The sequence below is a fragment of the Fukomys damarensis genome, unplaced genomic scaffold (genome assembly GCF_012274545.1).
Source record: "Fukomys damarensis isolate Sample0158 unplaced genomic scaffold, DMR_v1.0_HiC HiC_scaffold_39, whole genome shotgun sequence".
Taxonomy (NCBI): Eukaryota; Metazoa; Chordata; class Mammalia; order Rodentia; family Bathyergidae; genus Fukomys; species Fukomys damarensis.
In genome coordinates this window covers 42,228,981-42,249,428 of record NW_022900951.1, presented here as the reverse complement: position 1 = coordinate 42,249,428, position 20,448 = coordinate 42,228,981, and the positions used below count along the sequence as shown (strand labels likewise).

Sequence of the window (20,448 nt, the reverse complement as noted above, 5' to 3'; positions counted from 1 at the left end):
TCTTTCGTATTTTGTGAGACTGTACAAATATAAAGATTCTGTCTCTTTCATTATATTTTTAGAGGGGTCTTTTCTGAATAATTTTTCTCATGTCAGATAATATTGTCTGATTATTGCTTTTTTTCATATAATGTATTCATCTAGGATCTGTCTTGGATAGATGGGTGTGTGTGTGTGTGTGTGTGTGTGTGTAACAGGGTCTCACTATGTAGATTAGCCTGGCCTTGAACTCATTATGCAGCCCAGGCGGCCTCCTGAGTGCTGGGATTACAGGCATGCAACACCATGCCTGGCTCTGTCTTAGGTGAATTTTATAATACACACTTATACCTGACTTTTGTGATAAAAAATTCTCAGTTCTAAGAAATAGGGTCATTTCATGTATGAATATTGCGATGCATACTAAGAACTGACTTCTGAGTGAAGCCCTTCCCACAGTCACTGCATTTATAGGGTTTGTCTCCAGTATGGATGGTTTGGTGTTTATTGAAGTTTGACCTGTCAGTGAAGGCCTTCCCACACTCTGCACATATATATGGCTTCTCTCCGGTGTGAATTCGCTGATGTACTTTGAGATGTGGTTTCTTAGAGAAGGATTTGTCACAATCAGGACATTTATAAGGCTTCTCTGCAGTATGAATTCTCTGATGTGTAATTAATTCTGTCTTCTGGATGAAGGCCCTCCCACAATCTGCACAGACGTAGGGTTTCTCTCCAGTATGAATGGTCTGGTGTTTATTGAAATTTGACCTGTCAGTGAAGGCCTTCCCACATTCAGCACAGATATAAGACTTCTCTCCGGTATGAGACTTCTGATGAGTATTGAGATTTGACCTGTTAGTGAAGGCCTTCCCACATTCAGTACATACATACGGTTTCTCTCCTGTGTGAATTCGCTTATGCATCTGAAGTTGGGACTTAGAAGGAAAAGATTTTCCACAGTCACTGCATTCATAAGGCTTCTCTCCAGTATGAATTCTTTGATGGGCAATCAAGTGTGCCTTTTGGATGAAGGCCTGCCCACATTCGGTACATACATAGGATCTCTCTCCTGTGTGAATTCGCTGATGCATCCTGAGTGTTGACTTCTGGGTAAAGGCTTTCCCACACTCACTGCACTTGTGGTGTCTCTCTCCAGTATGGATTTTCTGATGTACAGTGAGAGCTGAATTCAGGGAGAAGCCTTTCCCACATTCACTGCATTCATAGAGTTTTTCTCCAGTATGAGCTGTTTGATGCCTAAGTAGAGATGACACCTGAAAAAATGATTTTCCACATTCACTGCATTTATAGGGTTTCTCTCTAGTATGAATTTTCTCATGCGTCAATAATTCTGAATTCTGGATGAAGGCCTTCCCACATACAGTACATATGTATAGTTTTTCCTCTCTATGAACTCTTAGATATATACTAAGTAGTGGTTTCTGTGTAAAAACATTTACACATTTGTTAAGCTCATGAGGTTTTCCCACAGGATGAATTCTTGGAGGTGCAAAGAGGTGTGACTTGTGAGTGAAGATCTTCCCAAATTCAGTACATGTGTTTGCTTTTTCCCTGACAGGGAATTTCAGATTTTGACTGGGTGTATGTTTGAAGCTGAGGACTTTTCCACACTGATCACTTTCACAGAACTTTGCTTCTGTGTGCACATTTTCATGGGCAGTATAAGAAGTACTCTGGGCAAAAACTTGACTGTGGCCAATAATTTTATCAAAGTTCTTTGTTGCATTGTTTTTATTATGAATATATAAGTCTAAATTATGCTTAAAATGCTTCTCAAATGATTCATGTATATGGGGTTTTTTCTGTGAAGGAATAAGATTTGGGCTTAGATGTATGCATTCATCAATGTCTGTAGAGTCATAATCCCACTCTGTATTCAATATTTTCTTATTAACAAAAGCAGTGTGATTCAGAGAGTTGTCCCATTCTTCCTGATATCTTTTTATCTGCTCAGCATCATGGCTCAGTTCTTCTAAAATGGAATACAGTGAGTTGTCCCTTGTATCATCATCCTCAATTTCACTATGAAATGTAGTTTTTCCAGAAATTCTCTTTTTTGAGTTCTTCATCTCAAATGTCCCACCTAAGGGGAAAAAGAAAGTAAAATTGACATAAAGAATAAATAGCAAATTAAAGGGCACACATAAGCTAATCCAAATTGAACACACAGAAATCAGTAAGTCTGATGATGATGACATGGAATATAATTTGGGGGTAAAATGACAAAAAATAATCAAGATATGTTACATACATGTACCAATTTCTAATACAAATGTAACTATTATGTATTGTAAACAAACACTAAGAAAGAAATACACATATATTACTTATTATGTACCAAACTCTTACATGATACAGCATTCCAGGCACTGTTCTAAGAAATACAGCAAGTCCGTAACTTACGAACACCTGAGTTGCAAACTACACAAATACAAACAGACCTCACATTACAAACACTCATAGATCAGAACAAATCATGGAAGTAGCTCATGTGTCTGCCGAACATTGTCAAAGTTGTGCTGCTGTGTGCTCACTGTAGTGCAATTGTGTACAGTAGTATGGGGCTCAATCAGAGCCCAGGATGTCGAGGAGCAAGTGGAAAAGCAGTGGGGATGTGGCAGGGACTGCTAGGAAGTGCAATGCAACATATATTGTATATTTGCATCAAAGGTAAGACTCACATTGCTGGAATTATGAATCAGTCTAACTTAAAAAACATTCTCCCAGAATAGAACTTCTTCATAAGTTGGGGACTTACTGTATATATGTATTCAGGATATAAAGTCACACAAAAAACTCAGTAGCATTCCTGTACACCAATAATTAACCCACTGAGTAATTAGGAAAATAATACCATTCACAATAGCTTCAAGAAAAATTAAATACTTAGAAATTGGTCTAACAAAGTAATGAAAATCTCTATAGTGAAAACTACAGTAGTTTGAAAAAGAGATCAAAGAGTATATCAGAAAATGGAAAGATAATCCCTGTTCCTGGATAGGCAGAGTGAATAGTGTAAAAATGGCTATGTTATGAAAACTGATATATAAATTTATTTTTTGATATATAAATTTAATGCAATTTCAATCAAAATACCAACAATATTCCTCAAAGAATTAGAAAAAAAACAATTCTAAAATTCATATGCAACCAGAAAAGGCCTAGAATAGCTAAAGCAATCCTGGGCAACAAGAAAAAGGCAGAAAACATCACAATCCAATATTTGAAGTTATGTTACAAAGCTACAGTGATAAAAAAATATGAATATGAGAAAAAAATTTTTTTGGTACCGGGGAACCAAACATGGGTCCTTGTGCTTGTGAGGCAAGCAGTGGAACCACTGAGCTAAATCTCTGGCCCAAAAAAACAATATGGTACTGACCCCAAAACAGATATGTGAATCAATGGAACAGAACACAGGAATCAGATACAACTCCAGGCACATTCAGCCATTTGATCTTTGGCAAAGGGGCCAAAAACATATACCAAAGGAAAGACAGCCTGTTTATCAAGTGGAGCTAAGAAAACTGGCTATCTGCATGTAGAAGATTGACTCTAGACTCATATCAATCACCATATAATAAAATTAAAAGAATGCATCAAAGGCCTAAATATTAAAATAAAGACTTAACTTGCTAGAAGACAAAATAGGTAAAACTATAAAGACAGAAGACATAGGCAAGGACTTTCTGAACAGAACCCCAAATGCATCAGATATAACATCAAAAATAAACAAATGGGAAGCCGGGTGTGGTGGCGCATGCCTGTAATCCCAGCACTTGGGAGGCTGAGGCAGGAGGATCACTGTGAGTTTGAGACCAGCCTGGGCTACATAGTGAGTTCCAGGTCAGTCTCAACTACATAGTGAGACCCTGTCTCAAAAAACCAAAAAAAAAAAATCAACAAATGGTTGATTAAAATCTTCTTCACAGCAAAACAAACAACTAGCAGAGTGAGGAGACAATTACAGAATGGGAAAAATTTTACCAGCTACTCCTCAGATGGAGGACTAATATCCAGAATATATAAAGAATTGGACTTCTGGGAAGATGACAGAGCAACAAATCAGCCTCTCTAAGATTTTGAATCCAGATATCAGAAAATAACAACTTGTTGAAGAAAAGAAGGAGAGAGGTGGATCCCTGGGACCTAGGAAGGATCTGAAGGGAAATACTGGATCCTACAGAGAAAATGAAGAGACAGACTACAATGTAGAAAGAGAGGAAGGGGCAATCTGTACTTTTCCCCTGGCTCCTGGCTCCTGGCTGGTGAGACAGAAAGATCGAATCTACAGAGATACAGTAAAAGTAGACAATTCTAGAGATCCTCCAGAAGAAACACACCAGTGGAATGGAGCAGTGGATGCTGTGTGCTACAACCACTAGTGAGTGACTCCAGACCAAGCATCTGCCCTTATCCTCTGGAGAGAGTGGTTGGTCAGATGACATTTTAGAGGAGGGCCAACTGATCCTGGGATTCAGAGGAGCCACAGGTTAGCTTCATCTCAGGGCTGTTAAACTTCCCCAATGACAGAGTGAGGGATAGCCATAGGAGACGTCCATGGTCAAGAAGCCATGGTCAAGACAGCAAGAAACATCCAGACTGTTATAAGTTAAATTACTGAGGCCCTTTCCCCATGAACAAAGGCCATTTTCAGCCTGAATTTCTGTGGATGTGAAAGTCCCAGAACTGGCAACCTGCCCTCATTCTATAGATCTAGGCTCTGACTGCCTCCCTTGTCTACCAGCAAGGGCAGAGTGATACCTTGAATTGGAAACTGCCAAAAAACTGTAGACCCCAGAAGATAACCATAGGCTTGACATCACAGATAAGTTCTCTCTTTCTCTGCCCCCCTCTCTGCTTTTAGCTTATTTTCTTTTCTTTTAGTTTGTTTTGAGTGTTTGTTTTTGTTTCTTTGTGAATGTGAACAATATTTTTAGTTTTAGTTTTATTTTGTCCTTCTTTCCTTCCCTCTTATCTTTACCAGTTCCTGAGGCTTGGGTCATCTTCCTTAGTCTTTCAGCCTTGCTTCTAATCTCTTTTCTTTTTCCATTTCTCCATTTTTTCCTCTTCTACCATTACATTTTCTCTACTTAGGGCAAAATCATTCTATTGAGAGGATATTTACTGTATGTAATCACTTGATTTGTCTTAGATTTTGTTACATTACTATAAATGGTGTACCTATGGTTAAAGGTAGCAAATTATTAATTACCACTTTGTCATGTTCCATTCTACATTTGATACTATTGTTATTACTGATTGTACTACTTTAGCCAAGGTGATATACTTGTTATTATCAATTGATTTTCCTTCTATGGCAGCACTTAGACTGTCTAGGGGTCATAAAAAATACTATAGTCCAGTACCCAAGAACTGGATGCTAGGTCAAACAGGCTGCAACCTTTCATCCCTAATAAACAGAAAAGGCAAGATTGAGGGACAGACTCAAAGGCTAAAAGTCATTTCATAAAGAGGTCTTGATATTAGTAATAAAGCCGCCTACCATAAACAATTTACAAGCATTAAGGCAAGGAGAACTTGGAGTGAAGTACTTCCGGCCCTAGAAGAAAATAACCTTCAATCCAGATTGTAAAGGATTTACTCTAAAGTCAGGAACAAGACAAGTATGTCCACTATCACCACTCCTATTGAACATACTTCTGGAAACATCAGACAGAGCAATTAGACAAGAAAAAGAAATAAAAAGAATAAAGACAGGAAAGGAAGAATTTAAATTATCATTATTTGCAGATGACATTATTCTCTATATAGAAAACCCCAAAAACTCCATAAAAAAACCTGTAGATTTAATAACCAAATTCAATAGCATAGCTGGATCCAAAGTTAACACTCAAAAATCAATACCATTCCTATACACAAATAACAAACTCACTAGAGAAATTAGGAAAATAACACCTTTCACAATAGCATCAAAAAAATAAAATACTTTTAATCTAAGGAAGGAAGTAAAGGAGCTATACATTGAAAATTATACTACTCTGAAAAAAAGAGACTAAAGCAGATATCAGAAAATGGAAAGATATTCATTGCTCTTGAGTAGGAAGAACCAACATAGTAAAAACAGCCATGCCCCAAAAATTGTTATACAGATTTAATGCAATCCCAATCAAAACACCATTAACATACCTCACAGAACTAGAGAAATCATTCCTAAAATTCATTTGGAACCACAAGAAACCTCAAATAGCAAAATCAAATCTGGGCAACAAAGGAAAGGCAGGGGGCATCACAATTTCTGACTTGCAATTATATCACAGAGTAACTATGACAAAAACAGCATGGTACTGGCAAAAAATCAGACCCAAGGATCAATGGAACAGACTAGAAGAGGCAGAAAAAACAACAAACACACTCAGCCATGGCAATACATGTTCACTGGATAACCTCTTTAACAAGTGGTGCTAGAAAAATTGGCTTTCTATATGCTGAAGGCTAAAACTAGACCCATGTCTCTCACCATGCACTAAACTAAATCAAAATGGATCTAAGATCTGAATATTAAAACAGAAACACTGAATCTGGTGGAAGAGAGAATAGGTAGAACTCTTGAGGACATGGGGGTAAGCAAAGACTTCATGAACAAAACCCAGAACACATGGAAAATAATACAAAGAATCAACAACTAGGATCTTATCCTATTAAAAACTTTTTGCACAGCAAAAGAAATCACCAACAGAGTAAAGAGACAACCCACGGAGTGGGAAAAAATTTTAGCCACTAGTCCCTCAGAGAAAGGACTAACATCTAGAACATACAAGAACTGAAAAAAAAAATCAGACCCCCCCAAATTTAAAGACCCAATCCAAAAATGGGCATCTGGAATGAAAAACACTTCTCAGATGAAGAAGTACAAATGACAGATAAATATATGAAAAATATTCAACACCATTGGTCATTCAAGAGAGTTAAATTAAAACAATGCTGAGATCCTACCTCATGCTAGAAAGAATGTCTAATATCAAGAAATCAACCAACAACAAACACTAGTGGAACTGTGGGGAAAAAGGAACCCTTTTCCACTGTGGGTGGGAGTGCAGACTGCTTGGTCCAACCACTGTGGAGATTCTTTAAAAAATTAGGATTAGAGGTCCCATTTGACCAAGTTACTCCCCTTCTCGATATCTTGCCAAAAGAATTAAAAGCCTCATACTACAATGATATATGTGTACCCATGTTTATAGCAACACAGTTTGTAATAGCTAAATCTTAGAAACAACCCAAATGCCCATCAGCTGATGAATGAATAAAAAAGATGCACTTTTTTATACAATGGAGTCAAACTCAGCCATGAAGAAAGATAACTTGATATATTAATAGCTAAATGGATGTACCTTAAGACTACGGTCTTAAGTGAAATATACTGGACATATGTAAATGTCACATTGTTTCTCGGGTATGACAAACTGAAAAGGTAAATAAGCGTGACAATGTATAATGGATAATGTGAAATAGGAAGAAATTGCTCAAAAGCAAAGGGAAATAAGGAAGTGGGGAGGGGGAAAGAAGGAAGGGAAAAGAAAAGAAATAGAAAAGAATGAAAAACGGAAACAAAGCTTTTTATAAATAAGGTGGGGAGAGTTAAAAGGAGGGGAGGGGATTGAGAGAAAAAGAGAAATCAAGATATACCATGTACAGGTACAAATTCTCTTTGATGAATGTGATCATCATTGCTTCTTGGCCTTTTGGCTAAGATCAAGTGTGATGAATGTGATCATTATGTGTATTTAAATTGTACCAATAAAATTAATTTTAAAACATAAGTGCTACACTAAAAAAATCAGATAGGCACTCATACAATTGTAAAGGGGGACCTCAATATCCCAGGCTCACAAATAGACCAACTAGACAAAAAATCAACAAAGGAATAACAAAGCAAAATCAAACCTTTGAGCAAATGGACTTGGTAGATATCTACTGTGTTCCACCCAATAACAATAGAATATACGTTTTTCTCAGCAGTACATGGGACTTTTGCCAGAACAGAATACATACTAGCTCATAGAGCATGATTAAGTAAATGCAAGGAACTGAAATTATCCTGTGCATTTTATCACACCATAGGGCAATGAAATTGGAAATAAATGGCAAAAGAAACCACAAAATCTACATAAACACATGGAAATTAAATAATACCCTCTTAAACAACCAATGGGTCACAGATGAAATTTAAGAAAAAATTATACAGTTTTTACAGTTCAACAATAATGCCAATACAACATACAGGGCTTATGGGACACAATGAAAATAATCCTACAAGGGAAATTTATAGAAGTGAACTCCCATATCAGAAAAACAGAGTGAGATCAAATGAACAACCTAGTGATGAACCTTAAGGTTCAAGAGTAGGAAGACAAAGTTAAACCCAAAGCTCATAAGAGGAAGGAAATCATAAACATCAGAGCAGAAATTAATGCAATTTAGACTAAGAAAACTATACAGAAAATCAATGAATCAAAGATCTGGTTCTTTGAAAGAGTAATAAAATAGACAAACCCTTTGTCAACTTTAGCAAAAAAATAAATTAAAAAAAGGAAAGAAAAGACTCAAATTCATGTAACTAAGAATGAAAAGCATGAAATCACAACAGATCATGCAAAAATCCAGAAGATTATCAACACTAACTTCCAGAATCTGTATTCTATTATGATGGAAAACACCGAAGAAATGGACAGATTCTGAGGTACATCTGAATTACAAAAGCTGAATCAAGAAGATATAAAAATTTTAAATAACCCAATATCAGCCAATGAAATTGAAGATGCAATTAAAAACCTACCAACAAAGAAAAGCCCAGGTCAGTGAAATGGGGCAAGGCAGAGCATCACAATCCCTGGCTGAAGTTATACTAAAAAGCTACAGTGATGAAAACAGCATGGTACCAGAAAAAACAAAAACAGACCCATGGGTCAATAGGACAGAACAGAAGATGTAGAAACCATCCCAAGCACAACAAAGGGGTCAAACACCTTCCCTGGAAGAAAGATAGCCTCTTTAATAAATGGTACTGGGAAAAATGGCTTTCCACATTGCAAAGATTGAACCTAGACCCATATCTTGCACCATTCAGTAAACTAAAATAAAAATGGATCAAAGATCTAAACATGAAAACAGAAACAGTTAATCTGCTAGAATACAAATTAGGTAAAACTCTTGAAGACAAAGGTATAGGCAGACTTTATGAACAAAATTCTGATTCCACAGAAAATAAACAAAGAATCAACAGCTGGGATTACATCAAATTAATAAGCTTTTGCATAGCAAAAGAAACCACAAACATTGAAGAGACAACCCATAGAATGGGGAAAAATTTTACCAACTATTCCTCAGATGAAGGTCTAATATTTAAAATATATAAAGAACTTTAAAAAATCAGACCCCTCAAATTTAAACATCCAATCCAAAATATGGGCATCTGAAATGAATAGACACTTTTCAGATGAAGAAATACAAAAGGCAACTTAAAATATGAAAAAATGTTCAACATCATTGGTCATTCAAGAGATGAAAATTAAAAATTAAAACAACACTGAGATTCCATCTCATTCCAGAAAGAATGGTCATTATCAAGAAATCAACCAATAACAAATGCTGGTGAGGCTGTGGGGGTAAAAGAAACCTTCTTCATTGCTTGTGGGAGTGTAAACTGGCACAATCACTCAAAAACACTAAAACTAGAGGTTTCATTGAACCCAGCTGTTTCCCTTCTAGGTATCTTCCTGAGTTAAAAGTGATACATACATACCCATGTTTATACCAATACAATTTATAATAGTTAAATCTTGGAAATAGCCCATATGCCCATCAACAGATGAATGAATAAATAAAATGTGGTTTTTATATACAATGCTGTACTACTCTTCCATAAAGAATGATAAACTTGACTCATTTTTAGGTAAATAGATGCACATTGAAACCATAATTTTAAGTGAACTAAATCAGAATACATAAAGAACTGATTTAAATATTGCATTGTTTCTCTTGTGTGAGAAACCCAAATGGTAAATAAAGAGCAAAATGGAGGATAGATATTGGGGGGGTAGGAAGAACATGTACAAATGGGAAAGGGAAAAAGGAAGGGGGGGAGAAAAAAGGGGGAGGGGGAGGAAGGGAAAAGGGATTGAAATAAAGAGAATGGAAGGGAAAAAACTGGAAATAAATCTTTTGTAAACTGGGAGGGGAACAAGATTGAAGAGTGGGGAAGAGAATGGGAAAAGAAGAATTAAGCTGTATTATGTACAGGTACAAATTCCCTATGATGAATGTGATCATTATGTATGGCAAAAAACACATAGAGGGTGTGGTTTAAGTAATATAAAATTAAAATGTGATGGAGAGAATATCCACGAAAGCTGAGGTCTATCGTGGAGAAGCCTAGCATAGGATTCAGAGTAGTATAGGAGTTGAGGCAATTTGGGACAGCCTAGCAAAGAAGATAGCTTATAAGAGTAATGGAAATAAAAGGAGAGAACAATTTGGTAACCGAGAATGCAAAGCTATTTACCCTCAAGCAAATTTCCAAATTTAGAATCTTTAAAAAGAGTAATAATAATACCATTTTAAAAGCATTGGCTGAGGGAGGGGGAAAGAGGGAAGGGAAGGGGAGATAAAAAGAATTAAGATTTGTTATGTACATGTACCAACTTTCCACAATGAATATAACCATTATGTACTACAAACATTTACTAATGAAAATAAAAATTTAAAAATTAAAAGCATTGGTCTCTCTTGGTGAAGAAATTACTTCTGCATTTCTCTTTGGCTTGGTTCATACTCACTTACCTGAATAATCATGATGCGGGGTATCCTCCCACATCCAGGGTTCCTCTCCATGTTCCAACTTGAAGATGACCTCTGGCTTGGGAACTTCAAACCCTGTTAACAGAACATGATGGAGAATTGGGTCCAGATAACTGCTTTCCATTTGTTCTTCAGAAAACCACATTTTATTAGGGACAGAATAATATTCATAAAGGTAAAAAGGGACTAAAGAATCTCAGATACTTCAAGGATGACACCATCACATGCTTCTGATGTCTCAGCAGCTGAGAATGACAATATCCTCACATCAGTTTTCTAGGGCTGCTAAAAAAAGTAATACCAACAGGGTGTTTAAAATAACAGAAAAGTCTATCTCATATCTATAAAGGCTAGAAGTCTGAAATCAAGGTGCCAGTTAGGGTCATGTTTTCACTGATACATCTAGAAGAGAACTCTTGCTCACATCTTCTAGCTTCTCTGGAAATCCTTAGTGTTCCTTACTTTGTACATACATCAGTCCAGTGACACAGCTGTTTTCTCCTCATTTGTCCTCTCATTTTTTCCCTCTATTTATGCTTGTAGAAGCATCACTCTGGATTCTACCTTCATATTCACATGGCTTTCTCCCTGTTTGCACATCTGTGTCCAAATTTCCCCTTTTTATAAGGACACTAATCATATTAGATTAGGAGCCACTCTAATGGCCTTATTTTGATTTGCTGACTTCTTTAAAGACTCAATTTCCAAACAAGGTCACATCCTAAGTGTTGGGAATTAGGATTTCCACATAAGTCTTTAGAGTGGAGACAATTTAGTCCAGAGGAGTCTCCCAAAATTCATGTCCTTTTCATGTGCAAAATAGTCATCCCATCCTCACATTCTCAGAAGTCTTCATTATTCCAGCATCAACTCTTAAGTAAAAAAATCTTATCTTGACCTCATTAATTCTAAGTCTCAAATCTCACAATCTGAACCACCCAAATCACTTATGGGTGAGACTTGAGATATCAGTCATCCAGGGCTAAATTTCCTTTCCACATGTGAATCTATGAAGCCAACTTCTAAAACAATGGTGGCACTGCATATATAATATATATTTCCATTTAAAAAAGGGGGAAAACTGGGATGGAAAAAGAAATCATAGGTTCAAGTAAGTTCAAAACAGCGGGGCAAAATCCATTAGGCTGTAAGGCTTATAAATAATCCTCATTGGCTTCATGATCTATCCTCTGAGAGTTGCAGCCCTGCCCCCTCAGTTCTGGGCCAGGAATCACATCCCTTACTATTACTCCTTGTAATAAAATAGAAAAGTATTTTTCTTCTTGTGCCTGTGACTTCATGCTCTGCTGCTTGATATGTCTTAATACCAAAGGAAGTAATACTTCCACCAGGAGATACAACGGTCACTTGGCCACTTTGAGCTCCTCCAGTCTGAAATCAATAGATAAAGGAAAGTGTTGTGGCTATGACTGGGTTGACTGATCTCAAATACCATGGAGATTTGGACAGCCACTCTACAGCAGAGGTAAGTAAGAGCATGTCTGGAATACAGGAGATCTCTTAGTGAATTTACGTCCAGTGATGAAAGTCAATGGAAAACTACAACTCAAATGAAGTAAGACCACTAATGGTGCAGACCCTTGAGGTGACAAATCTCTCCTCCACCAAATTTTAATTAGACACCTCTGAATTCCCTTCCTAATTGGGCCTTGACTTTTGTACTTCCATGTCTATCTTTTCATCACTCAACTTTAGCAAGAATCCTGTTAAGTCAGTTTAGCCAGAATCCCCAAACCTTAACATCTGATCACCCTTGACGTCTAATCAAATCTTCCAGGCGATATCTGATCACTCTGCCCTGTCCTCGGCAAAAATCCTGTTAGGTTGCTTCAGCCAGAATCCCCTCTTACCTTAGATGGTGAGTGTTAGTAATTTTCCACTGGTCCCCTCCCTGCTCCTCAGCTATAAATCCCCACTTGTTCTTACTGTACTTGGAACCAAGCCCAGTTCTGTATTGAGGTCTCTTTTTCTCTATTGTAATAGTTCTAACAAAGATTTGTTTGTACAGCTTTAAGTACTCTCCAGCTCTGGTTTTCTCTAACACAGGAATGAAAGTTTGCGTCACCCCACCAGTTAAAGAATCACAACCCACTGAGATGCTTGCTAAGGGAAAAGGATTATGTGTAAGACAGCAGAAGAATAAATTCTACCTTAAGACTGCAACACAGAAACCTTGCTTCAGTTTTCAATCTACTGGACTGCCCGGTAGATGTTGGAATTAAGACTACAACATCAATTCTTACCTAAATCTCCAGCCTGTAGGCCTGTCTTACGAATTTTAGACGTGCCAGTCCCTTCTCCCACAGAGCTATTGGTTCCATTTCTCTGAGGAAACCTAATACACATTTGGGTACTATCTTAATTACTTTTCTCGTTGCTGAGACAAAATGCCCAACACACAATTAAAGGAGGATAGGTTTATTTTGAGGTTTCAGTTCATATCTGGCTGGCTCCAGGCCAGCCTAGCATGGAACCATGAATCAATCCCAGCATCACATCCTTGTTCCCAGCATCATACATCCTAGATGCAGCCACCTCTAAGAAGTCCCACCTCTGACCACATGAGGCTTTGGGGGAACATCTAGATATAAGCCATAACAGATACTCAGAATATTTCTGTAGGAACAGAATCTTCAGGATGGGTTTCCTGAATTAGTTCTGGGATTCCTGGAATTAGCTCTCCAACTTGACTAGATTGAAAGGCACACTTGTCACAACTGTGAGATACTTACAAATATGTTAAGAGGAGCCCCAGCATCCTTGAGGAGCTCTCTTAAATCACAGTGGAAAATGCTGCTACTAAATAGGGAAATCTAAGTGCAATGGATCCCAGTGTGGTAGTGGTCAAGTGGAGGCACTTTAATTGCCAAAGGCAAGGCAAGGCAAAGGCAAACCTAGCTACCACAGTGGACAGTAGAGTCAAAGCAATAATCAGAATAGACCTATAACATTACTTGATTATGATGTCCCTAGAAAAGAATCAGATGGACAGTCTATTAAATCTTAGTTGATCTGTACAAGTAAAAGAGTTCAAGGCCAAGCAAGCAAAAGTCTAACTTGAAGCATAGAGTCATGGCTCCTCAATCAATTCTCAGTCTTGAGCCTATTTCAGAATCAATCAGAAGCCCATAAATGAAATCAATCAATCAATCAGAAGCCCATAAATGAAAGGGAGGCCAAGTCTCATTGAGGATGGTCCATTGTATACTACAAAAATCTTACACACACACACACACACACACACACACACACACACACACACATACTGGGGATCGAACTCAGGCCTTTGTGCTTGCCAGGCAGGCAGTGGAACCACTGAGCCAAATCCCTGGCCCCAAAAGTCTTATACTATTAATCTTTCTTGAAGTCTTTCCTAAAGAGACATATACCCTTTTATCAGTACATGTGCAATGAAGAAAAGGAAATGATAAGACATTTAGAGGATTACTGGACACCTGCTCTGAGATGACACCAATTCCAGGAGACCATAACACCACTGTGGTCCACGAGTCAGATTATGGGCTAAAGCAGAAGTGAAGTTATTAATGGAGTCTTAATTCAAATCCCTCTTGCAGTGGATCTGCTGGATCCCTGAACCCATCCTGTGGCTATTTCCACAGTTAAAGAATGATAACTGGAATACACATATACAACAATGGCAGAATTGCTATACTGCTTCCCTGAGGTGTGGGGTAAGGGCTAGAATAGTGGGAAAGACCAAATGAACACCACTAGAACTACATATACCTAGGAAAATAGGAAATCACAAATAATGTCACATTCCTGGAAGTACAATGGACCCTTGACTTATGAACTCGATCAGTTCCCAAGGGCTGGGTGTAATTCAAATTGGTTGTAAGTCAATACAGCTGAGAGCGGGATGTTTACCTGGGTACACACTATAGATAACAAGAGGCAGATGAATCTTCCATTAAACTAATTAACCCAAGCTGTTCATATGTCAGGCTGGTTGCAACTCGAGGGTCCACTGTACTGCAGAGATTAACACTACCATCAGGGACTTGGAGCATGCAAGGGTGGTGATTCCCATCACATCCCCGTTCACTTTACTTATCTGGCCTATGCAGAAAGCAAGTGGGTATTGGAGAATGATCGTGGATAATCATAAATTTAACCAGATGCTAATTCAAATCGTAGCTGTTCCTTTTCCAGTTGTAATTTCAGTACCTGAGCAAATAAACACATTCTTTGCACCTGATATGCAGCTACTGATGTGGCAAATGCTTTTGTGCATATGAAACCTGTCAGTAAAAACTACTAGAAGTCGTTTTCTTTTAGCTGACAAAGGGCAGCAATAAAACTTCAGTGTTCTATCTCAAAAGTATATCAACTCTCCATCCATGTGTCACAATATACTTCATAGGGATCTTGCTCAAGATACCACGCTGGTCCACTGTACTGATGACATTATGCTTAATGAACCCAGTGAGCAAGAAGTAGCAATGACTCTAGACTTTATGGGTAAGACATTCGCATATCAGAGTATGGGAAATAAATCTGATAAAAATATAAGGGAAGGAACGTAAAGCTAACAAAAATTTAAGGGCCTTCTACTTCATGGAAAATTCTAGGGGTCCAGTGATGTGGGTTTTTTTTTAAAATATCCCTTCTAAAGTGAAGAATAACTTGTTGCTTCTGGCCTCTCCCAAAAACAAAAAAAAGAGGTGCAAAGCTATGAGGCTTCTTTGGACTTTGGAGGCAACACAACAATACTTCATTTGAGTGTGTTGCTTTGTTACATTTCCCAAGTGATCCAAAAGCTTCATTTAGGGCCCACAATAACAGATGGCTATGCAACAGATCCAGGGTGCTCTGCCACTTGGGTGAGATGTCAGTGACAGATGGAGAAGCTGTTTGAACCCTTTAGCAGGCCCCTACAGGGCCTTAAAGCCTTAAGATTTTGAAGTAAAGCCCGCCATCATCTGTGGATAACAACTTTTTTTAATGCATGGTACTAAGGATGTAAACAGGGCTTTTGCAATCAGGTACATTCTCAGTGCTTTTTATTGCTATTTTGAGACAGCCTTGCCCAGTCTTTTCTTGAACTTGTAATCCTCTTGCCTCAGCCTCCCAGAGTGCTGGGATTATAGGAATATGCCACCATGATGGCTAACTGTTTTGAGAGACACTTTTTGGCTTGCTTTGGGCCTGAATTTACTCACCAATTGAATTTAAGCACATTAGTTAGTGGAGAAGAAATTTAACAAGGATTCCATCAGTAATGGCAAATGAACATAGAAAAGCCCAATGTTGAATCCCTGCCCCACAGTTTCACTTTGGAAATGTGGTATATAAAAGAACTGTTCCCCAGTGTTGCTGGTAGAGGACCTAAGTTCTTCTAAATGAGGCCCAGCCCATGGATGGTATGAGTACAGTAGCAGCTCCTAGAGCACTAGGCTTGGGTATTACTGCATTCATTTTGCCTAAGGATATAGTTCAAAGTCAGTGGTAAACTCCACCTAAGACAACCCAGCACTAAAATCAATATTCACTAAGTACCATAAGGGAAAATTGGAGAGAATTTTGAAGAAAGAGTTCAAGAGCATGTGAAACTGTTAAGAGGTATGTAACCTCAGATCAGATATGGTAACCCATACCCTTGGCTACGGGTAGTGGCCCTGCTCTCTCACCCTGGAAACAAGGAGATAGCCTTACCCTCTGAAGGCCAGAAGGTGATACCCTCCATCTCTACAGCCTGTGCGCTCAGGGTCTGTGATGGCAGTTGCAGTCCTGATGGCTTTTGAACCATTCTTCAATTTATTATTCCCTTTTTGCAAAAGATAACGCATGTTGACATCCAAATAGTTTTACCACCCCATTTCTTGCCTGAAGAATAGCAAAGTCTAACAGCTTTCCTTGATTTTCTCCCATCTTTGTCCCCTTTACCTCAAGCAGCAGAATTTCTTTGTTTATGTATTTATTAGTGTATGTTGGTAATACAGAATGGTGAGGTAAATTAGCACATGCATTTAACCTATCTTTATCTGTTGTATCCCATTAACCCACTTTCTTTCCTCCTCCCTCTCATCCCCTTCCCTATCTCCAAAAGTCTACCTCTTGGTTTTCTATTATCTCTATTTCATTTTACTTACTTACTCATTAGGTTTTCCATATAAGGAAAACCATGCATGAATTAATTTTCTGAATCTGGTTTATTTCACCTAACATGATAGTTTCTACTACTATTCATTTTCCTGCAAATGACTTGATTTTGTTCTTCTTTATGGCTGAATTATATTCTATTATGCATAAATACCTCATTTTCTTTATCCTTTAGTCTGCTGGTGTGCATATAGGCTGTTTCCATAAGAAGGCAGAATTTCTATGGATATGGTTGACTGAACCCACAAGTCATTCTCTTTACCAGTTGTTTTTTCAGACATACCTTTGGTGTTCTTCCCAGGTATATTTTCTCAAATTTTGCAATGTGGCCAGATTAATAATTTTTCAAGTTCTAGTATCTTTTTCCTAAAAATTCCTTCCTTATCATTTCCCCTCACGTTTTACTATAAGTACCAAGGAGAAACCCGGGCTATGCTTTCAATACTTTCTTTAGAAATGCCATTTAAATACTAAAGTTTATCACTTACAAGTTTCCTTTTCATCCAATATAAATCTGCCATGATCTCTGCCACTTTAGAACAAGAATTGCCTTTCCTCCAGATTGCCTTAACATGTTCCCGACTTCCAATGACAGACTAACCTAAAGCATCTTTAACATTTATTTTTCTACCAATAGACTCTTCAAGCAAATCTAGTCTTTAAGAAAATCTAGGGCTTCACAAGAAATAACAATAAGAATCAACAAATGAGATTATATCAGACTAAAAAGCTTCTTACAGCAAAAGAATCAATCAGTACAGTGAAGAGACAACCTACAGAATGGGAAAAAAATTCTTGTCAGCTACTCCTTCTTATAGAGGACTAATATTCAGAATATAAAAAGAACTCATAAAAAATTAAATGACATAAAATTAAAACCCAGTCAAGAAATGGGCAAGAGAAATGAACAGACTCTTCACAGAGGATGAAATACAAATGGTCAACAAATATATGCAAAAATGTTCAACATCTCTGGCCATTAGAGAAATGCAAATTAAAGCAATGCTAATATTCCATCTTACTCTAGAAAGAATGGTAATCACTAAGAAGTCAAACAATAAGAAATGTTGATGTGGCTGTGGTGAAAAAGGAACCCTCCTCTATTGTTGAGAATGTAAACTAGTACAAGCATTATGGAAATCAGTGTGGAGATTTCACAAACAATTGATATTAGAAATTGCAAATGACCTAGCTGTCCCCCTGCTAGGTATTTTCCCCAAAGAGCTTAAGATATCATACTACAGCAATAGATTTATACCAATATTTATAGCAGCACAATTTGTAATATTTAAATCGTGGAAGCAGCCTGTATACTCATCAACAGATGACTGGATAAAGAAAATGTGGTAATGTCAGTGAGTGCATGCAGATTCTGGCCAGCAGCAGTACAGACCAGAGTGGTGCGGCTGTAGGCAGATTCAGCCAGGGCCCTCTCCTGAGCCCAGCGGCTTGGGCAGACAGGCCCAAGCCAAAGACCCACAGAGAAAAGAGCTGCACAGGTGCACAAGCAACAGCCAGAGGCCCGCTCTGATACCATCGGTAAGTGGGCACAGATCCTGGCAAGCAGCAGTGTGGACCAAGGCAGTGAGGCTGCAGGCATATCTAGCCAGGGCCCTGCCCTGACCCCAGCAGCTTGGGTACGCAGGCCCAAGCCAAAGGCCCACCCAGAAAAGAGCTGCACAGGTGCACAAGCATCAGCCAGAGGCCCACGCCCATATCTTCTGTAAATGTGCAAAGATCCGGTGAGCACCAGTGTGGACCAGAGAGGCACAGCTTCAGGCAGGTCCAGCCAGGGCCCCACACTGACTCTAGCCACTTGGGCACACAGGCCCAAGCCAAAGCCCTGCCTGGAAAGAGCTTTATAGGCACACACGCATTAGACAGAGGTCTGCTCCAATATCATCGGTAAGTACGTAGAGACCCTAGCCAGAATCCTGCTCAGACACCAGGGACTGGGGTACATAGCCCACATCCAAAGGCCACCCAGAAAACAGCTACATAGGGTCCCTGGCCACAGACACATACAGATACCATCCCAAGTGTGCATAGGCCCTAGCCAGAAGCCCACCCAGACAATAGGTCAGCTCAGGGACCCAGAGGGGCTCCATTCTGAACCCAGGAATTAGTGCACTGGTGAGCAGCAGAGAAGAGGCTACTTGGTGGCTTGCTAAGAATTGAAGACCACTGAGTGAGCAAAAAGTTGCTTTAACAAAGGCACCACAGGCTGCATCTGTTGCAATGAGAAGACACATAAAGAGTCTCAAAACCAGATTTCCAGGTCACCTAAGGCAAAGCAAAAGGGAAATGAGAGGGAATAATCTGATACTCAACCACCTGGACTCTCTGATCTGGCAATCAAAGATCTAGAAAAAATGAAATCACAAATAATTTCTTAGATAACAACAAAGATTGTGCCCATAATGCAAAACACAATTTAAAAATCTAGAGTAGACACAGATGAAAAAAATAGAGGAGTTGAGGAACACGATGGAATTCCAACATAAGAAACAAAAGTAATCCATAAAACAGATGCAAACAGATTTCAAGGAGATTAAAAACTCCACTGAAAGTTTTTCAACAGAAAGTGCCAATGTGAGAACAGAATTTCAGATATAGAAGATAGAATTGCAATTAGTGGCTGAGAAAAGAAAAATTTCTTAAAAATAGTAAATGACAATGTGAAATCAATCCAGCAGCTGATAGACAATGCAAAGAGGAATAAAACAAGACTGATTGGAGTCACTGAAGAAATAGGAGAGAGTACAGACAACATAAAAAAAAGTTCAGAGAAGTAATGGTAGAAAACTTCCCAAGCAGGGGAAAAGAATTTGACATACATATAAGTGAGGCATATAGGACTCCAACTAGCCATGATAAAAAAAACTCAACACGTAATAGTTAAGATTCTAGGCAGGGATAAAGGGAAAAAATGAGAACCAAGACCTGTCATGTAAAGGTGCAAGATCCCAATGATGAATGTAACTATATTGTACCAATAAACTCACTGAGAAAAAAAAAAGATTCCAGAAACCAAACAAAAGAATAAAATTCTACAAGCAGTTAGAGAAAAGAAAGAAATCATATACAAAGGAAACCCCATCAGAATCATAGCAGCCTTCTCAACACAAACCCTCAAGTCAAGAAGACCCTGAAGTGAAGTATTTCAAGCCCTTAGAGAAAACAACCTCCAACCCAGACTGATATACCCTGCAAAAGTGTCTTTAAAAATTGATGGAGAAATAAGATACTTTCATGACAAAGAGCACCTGAAGAACTTTATGAATACCAAACCAGCACTCCAAAACATTTTTAAACAATATCCTAGGAAAATACAATGAGGATCACAACCCAAGGAAGCCCTGCAGAATGAATCCATTAGGCACGACAAGAAATTGAATGCAAAGAGGGAGAATCCAACAAAAAGAAAAAGTCAGGACAAGGATAAGTTAATGTATATCAGTTATTACCATCAATGTTAAT

The 20,448-nt window shown here is 38.2% G+C and overlaps 1 protein-coding gene across 3 annotated transcripts in view; it reads right to left on the bottom strand.

Annotated features, from left to right (window-relative positions):
• Nucleotides 1-233: 233 nt before the first annotated feature.
• The window catches only part of Znf81 (zinc finger protein 81), a 116,488-nt gene continuing 96,273 nt past the window's right edge, over nt 234-20,448 (bottom strand). For all 3 annotated transcript variants that reach the window (XM_010606408.2, XM_010606407.3, XM_010606409.2), the window contains exons 4-5: nt 10,807-10,899; nt 234-2,086 (exon numbers count right to left, since the gene is read on the bottom strand). In XM_010606408.2, the coding sequence (XP_010604710.1) occupies nt 378-2,086; nt 10,807-10,899 (1,802 nt within the window). In that variant the 3' untranslated portion in view covers nt 234-377. The remainder of the gene's footprint in view (nt 2,087-10,806; nt 10,900-20,448) is intronic.